General features: G+C 37.5%; 1 protein-coding gene across 2 annotated transcripts in view; it reads left to right on the top strand.

The window, feature by feature from the left end:
* Positions 1-213: 213 nt before the first annotated feature.
* Positions 214-6,000, top strand: part of LOC127878176 (ceramide transfer protein-like) — a 61,069-nt gene continuing 55,282 nt past the window's right edge. For both annotated transcript variants that reach the window (XM_052424649.1, XM_052424648.1), the window contains exon 1: positions 214-470. In XM_052424649.1, the coding sequence (XP_052280609.1) occupies positions 237-470 (234 nt within the window). In that variant the 5' untranslated portion in view covers positions 214-236. The remainder of the gene's footprint in view (positions 471-6,000) is intronic.

Here is a 6,000-nt window from a genome sequence, read left to right as displayed (position 1 = left end):
CCCTCACACTATACCCCCCCCCCCCCGATTTTTTTTTTTTTTTTTTTTTTTTTTCGCTTTTTTGGAAGATAATGTAATAAATGTCCACAACCCCACACTATACACCCCTCTTCACTCCACTCCTCCCTCCTTTGTGATTGAAAATGAGAGTCCCTTCACCTTTAAAAAGAAAATAGATGAGCGGTCTGCACCCGCAAGGCGGTGCTCTTGTTTTATATTTACGTTTCGAATTTTTGATGGAGGATAAAATAGATGCCCTTAGTATAACTGACGATGAGGAAGAATCGGAAGACGATAATGTTCGTCCGTTCGAAAAGAAGGGTGTTTTAAGTAAATGGACCAACTATCTTCATGGGTGGCAAAGCAGATACATAGTTCTCAAGGATGGGACTCTCAGTTATTATAAGTCAGAGAATGACACTTCATTTGGGTGTAGAGGAGCAGTTAGTTTAACTAGAGCTTCAGTGACAGTAAGTAAATGAAGAACTTTGGTTGAAAATTTATTCCTAATTAGTCCATATTGGCATATAAACGTACTCCTAGAGCCCTTGATAATTTTTGCAATGGCAGGTCTGGGAGTCCATATGCGCCCCTTCATAAACACAATCGCAGTTTTGCGCACAGTTTTGCATCACTAAACAGATGTCGTTTGTTACCTATGAAGGAAAGCAATGAATAAACTTCAAAAATACACGATTGCAGAGCTCCAGATAAGGGTCTTATTTTTGTAATTACGAATTATTTTCAAGTCCGTTACGTATTTATTTTGAAATCTTGTCGTACCATTACGAATTACAAAATCAAGTTACGAATATTATTTTTACATCGGTTCGTATCGATTTTTATTGAGTTGTTTTCGCGTATTAAAGATCTTTTCTGTGCTTATATAGAATGGTTATCGGGTATGTTTAACAAAGCGCTTTTTTTTCCAATAAAAACCGCGTGTACAGTCTATCTGTCAAAAAACAATGGCGGCGTCCAGAGAGCGTCTTAAAAAATGCAAAGCGTGCTAAAACACGCTTTTAACATATTGTACGCAAAGTGAGCCAAAGTTGAATGTTAAGATAGACATTATAGAACAGATTTTATCAAATGTTGTATGTTCAGTTGCCGACACAGTCGGAAAAGCTAAAAAATCGCGACACGACGGGTCCAAACTTAAACAAAAAAAACATTGAACGAGTGGAAGGGACAATTCCCGTTGCTAATCGTTGAAAAGAGTGAAGGGGAGACCCGTTTTAATTGTGAAATATGTAAAAATTCATCGAAGGTATGCGATGTGAGCACAGTTTGGGCATATGAAGGTATTTGAAAAATCAAATTGTATACAGTCCAACCCCTACTTCCGGTCACCCCTCATCGCCGGTCACCCCTTGTAGGCGGCCGGGTGGTGCCGCAACAGTCGATAAACACTATATAATGCACCCCTCTTAAGCGGTAACCCCGTTTCTCCGGCCAGCGGCCAGCAATTTTGCATCCTAAATGTTAAATTCCCCCCATATGAGTGGTCACGCGCAAGTAAGTCAGTCATGTACATTGGCAAAATTACACAGACGCAATGGCGAAAAAATCGATACGTACTTCCAGTCTGCGGTTTAGGCTCTGTAGTACTGAAGCGTGATGTGTGATAAACATTTTGACAGCCATTTGCAAATTGCAATTAATTAGCGGCGGATTATCTGGTTATCGGATTAAAAGCAAAATGCGACCGTTTGATCTTTTTGTTTCCGCACGTGCGAATATCACCTATTATTACTGGAAAGGAGATTCTTAATTTAAAATGTATTATTTGTAGCTCATGCTATTTCAAGCACACATTTATGACAATTATCGGCTAATTAAAGGTTAAAAAGAACAACAAAACGTTTAACCGAAATCAACTGATCTACATGTTCTCTGTGCTACAAAGTTTTTATCCAAAAATCAATACACGCATGCTTTCGAACCATGGGTATGGCGTGACATTGTACATTGGTGCATAATTTTCGCGCGCTTTTGTCGGGACAAAGGAAATACACGATGCTAGAATTTGTAAACGTCTCGTTAACATTAAACAATCGGGAGTGTGTTTCGGATTACACATTATTATTCTCATTTGGGAATAAAACAAAACATTTATATTTGTTTTATATTTACAATGATTTCAATATTAATTTTGATAACACCCTTAACGCGGCGAAAAAAATGTTTTTATAATAATATGCATGAAAAGCACAATTACCAGGAGGATTACACCCGGTTGCTATTATCAGTCTCTTAAGTACAGTACAGCCAAAGCGGCACAAACATAATCCGCGGCTACGCCACGGCCAGATTATTAGTCCGCGGCGGCCGAATCGTGTGTTCACGCGACGTATCGCCGTGGCGCTCGGCATCGATCCGCGCAACGACGCCGAGTCTGTATTAACCACGCGTACTTTCGCGAGTAAATCCGCCGCATACGTACGCGGCGGATCGAGTGAAAAGATATCCACCTACATGTACATACATGTATGTGTAGCGTAGAATTAATTACGCGCAACTGTTTATGTTTCGTTCAATTATCATTATTAAATTTGTAATCCGAAACACACTTCCGAATTTTAATGCTAACGCGTCCTTTGGCAAATTCTAGCGTCAAATAAACAGTGCTAAAATATCCTTTGTTTCATAAAAAGCGCGCGAAAATTATGCAGACATGTAGAACGTCGTTTGGAAAGTTTGGGTGTATTTTGTGTTGTATAAATACATGAACATCACGTCAGGCGTAAATCGCGTGTTCAGTGGAGAAAAAAAACGCCCCGATTAGACGTAATTTCATCATCTCTATAAATAGTAACAAATGCCAAAATGTATTTGATACTTAAGGAAATATCGAGAATGTTTGTGTATCGTAAAATATTAACCAGCATTTGCTTTAAAACTGGAATATACGGGATTATCGGGTAATTAGAAGCGATATTAACTGTATAATATGAACAAAATAAAACGTGTTTATATATGCATATTCAAACAATAGTTATAATAAGCTGATAATTAACAAAACTACAAATACGTCGTCACTGTCTTGATTATTGATGTGGCTTCAAACTGCTAATTTTCTCAGCTTAAATATAATAGCGGAATCAACATGCAATTAATTTATAAATCCACCATATGCTGGAGCCTTGACCACTTGTATGTGCGAAAACATAATTACGTGACCTTGTTTATGTGTGAAATACATACGCTACGGGCGAGAAACAAACTTAATAATTGGCCAGACACATTAACCATGCTTACATGTATATGCTAATACAATCCGCGCACAATAAATTTATTATGATTTTAATTATTATTATAATCGTTCTTTCAAAATTTATTAACTACATGTAACTAATAATTTAAAAAAAATAATATTTCATGATCGCATCGACTCGGCATCATGTCGCGGACCGCGGCATGCCTCGGCGGACAGATGCGAAGTTTCGCGGCGAAATGCGACTTGCCGCCGCATACTGACGCGGCTTCAACGACTGACGCGGCATCGACTCGTTTCGCCTTGCCGCCGCGGAAAGCGAAATACGTTTGTTCCGCTTTAGCTGTAATGTAACTGGCCACGATTTTATCGTGAAGGAGATCACTGTCGGGACCAATTCGTGCGGTAGGTATTCAAAGACATAAAACTGCAATAAACCGATTAAATTTTCGATTTATAGTGACACGGGAGTTATTCACGCATAACTGATTCACAACTGTTCCCATATTAAGTGCATTGGGGCCATACAACGCGCATTGTGTAAACAATGAATCATGAGAATGATTCTTTTTCATTGACTTGATTCTGATGATGATGATATTGATGATGATTAGAAAGATGAATAGATTATTTTTTTGAATGAAAATGCTGTCTTGTAGCTGATTTTAGAAAGGAAGAAATAAAATTATTTTAAGTCTATACATTGTTTAGTACATGTACACATATTTACCATTTTGTTTATACAAAAATTGAACAGTTGGCCATGCACTCATCAACTCCAGACTCCATATGACCCAACCCCCTTCTTAAGAGGCCACCCCGCTTAAGCAGCCAATTTGGCTGTTTCCCTTGACTGGCTGCTTAAGAGGGGTTGGACTGTAATACTGAATAGACACTGCTGAACACGTATAAATAAAGTTGCTAGTATGTTTATTTAGATTTTTTGCATTAAAATAACCATTATTATTTATTTTTAGGTCATTAAGAAAAGTTAAGAATTATTTTCCAAAACTTAGTAGTAACGTTACAGCGATTTTCCTCCTTCTTTATAAAGTACCGGTAAACGGTACTTTCCCAATCGATCGAAAATTCCCAAATTCCCAATCGGCATCTGAAAAAATTCCAATCGGCGTCCGAATTTTTTCTCAAAAAGAAAGTTTCGTAACAAAACCCAACTTTCGGCAAGCGAACTTAGAAAATCGTATAGTTGTGTGTAACCACGCGCTCGATTAATATCGGGTTTATTATTCAGCGCGTTCAATCAATAGAGTCGTTACTGTTTGCGGTTCTTTTGTCAGGCAGCCAGCGTACTGTTTGACGTCGGTTTGAAACCTTATCGTAGTTTGAAATGCCCTCCAGCACTGCCTCTGTGGAAAGGTTGTTCAGTCTAATGAACAATCTTTGCACGACCAATCGGAACCGTCTATCACAGGACACATTGACAGCTCTAATGATGCTGTGCAGAGAGGGATGCCAGCAACTGAGTGATGATCAAACGACAAAGAGAGAGACATTGCTTTATAAGAGATTAAAACAACTAGTAATTGATTTTTATGTCTTCTATATAATATTTTGTTATTTATATCAACTTGATTACTTTAAGTAATGGTCATTAAGGCATGCCTGCAAATGATTATTTTAATGGGTATGTTCAATTAAGTTTGAACTGTATGATGTATTCAATAAGACCCAAACTTCACGACGCGATTTTCCCAATTTAAGGATTTCACGACTCGATTTTTCCCAATTTTGAGGTGTTCACGACTCAATTTTTCCCAATTGGACCGGTACGGGTACTTTTCCCAAATGGACAAGGAAAATCGCTGCGTTAAGAATAAAATTTCAGAGTTAAGATTTCTTTTTGAAAATCTGGTAGTAACGTTAAGAATTTCACAAAACCTTATCTGGAGCTCTGCGACTGGCAGCCTACGGATGTTATCCTTTGCATGCAACCTAAAAATCACGACGATATTTCAACACACTATTCTTGCTGACATTGAATTTCGAACATTGTACTCGGTGTTCTAGATAAGCTGCGTATCAGCGTAATATACGCATTAGAAATATCAATATACGCTCAATTTATCATTTCCATGCGTACATTTAAAGGGGCCTTTTCACAGATTTTGGCATTTTTTTAACTTATTCATTAAATGCTTTATATTGATTAATGTAAATATTGGATCGTAAAAGCTCCAGTAAAAAATCAAGAAAAAAATTAAAAAAAGAAAAAGAACATTGCCCGGAGCAGGTTTCAAACCAGTGACCCCTGGAGTCCTGCCAGAGTCCTGAAGTAAAAACGCATTAGCCTACTGAGCTATTCCGCCGTGTACACATTCTTGACGTATTTTATACCTTATATAAGCAATCTTCGTAGTTTCACAAAATTTAACGACAAAAACAGAACTCTCCAAATTATTCAATCGTTTTGCGTTGCAACGCTTTATAATTTTTAGGTTTTAAAATCGTCAAAAGATGCATATAATGGCTATATTAGAGCATGGTTAATGTTCAGTATTACTGTTTCCTCACAAATATCATAACTAAAACGAAAACTTACGAATCTGAAACAACTGTTTTCAATTTTGTCAATTTACCAAAGCGTGAAAAGATCCCTTTAAGCAAGCCAATCTGGACTTACACAAATGATGTAAATTCTCTGCGTATAGCGTAAACAAAAAATATAAACAGCTGATTGTCTTTCGCCCAAATATGAGACTGGTTATCGTAATAATTAGAGCTAATTTGTGCGCTGGATTGAAGAAATAGTTAGCCAATCCGTA

This window comes from Dreissena polymorpha, chromosome 4, assembly GCF_020536995.1.
Source record: "Dreissena polymorpha isolate Duluth1 chromosome 4, UMN_Dpol_1.0, whole genome shotgun sequence".
In the NCBI taxonomy this organism is placed as follows: Eukaryota; Metazoa; Mollusca; class Bivalvia; order Myida; family Dreissenidae; genus Dreissena; species Dreissena polymorpha.
Note: the sequence above shows the minus strand (reverse complement) of the source record. Positions and strands in the feature narration are given on the sequence as shown.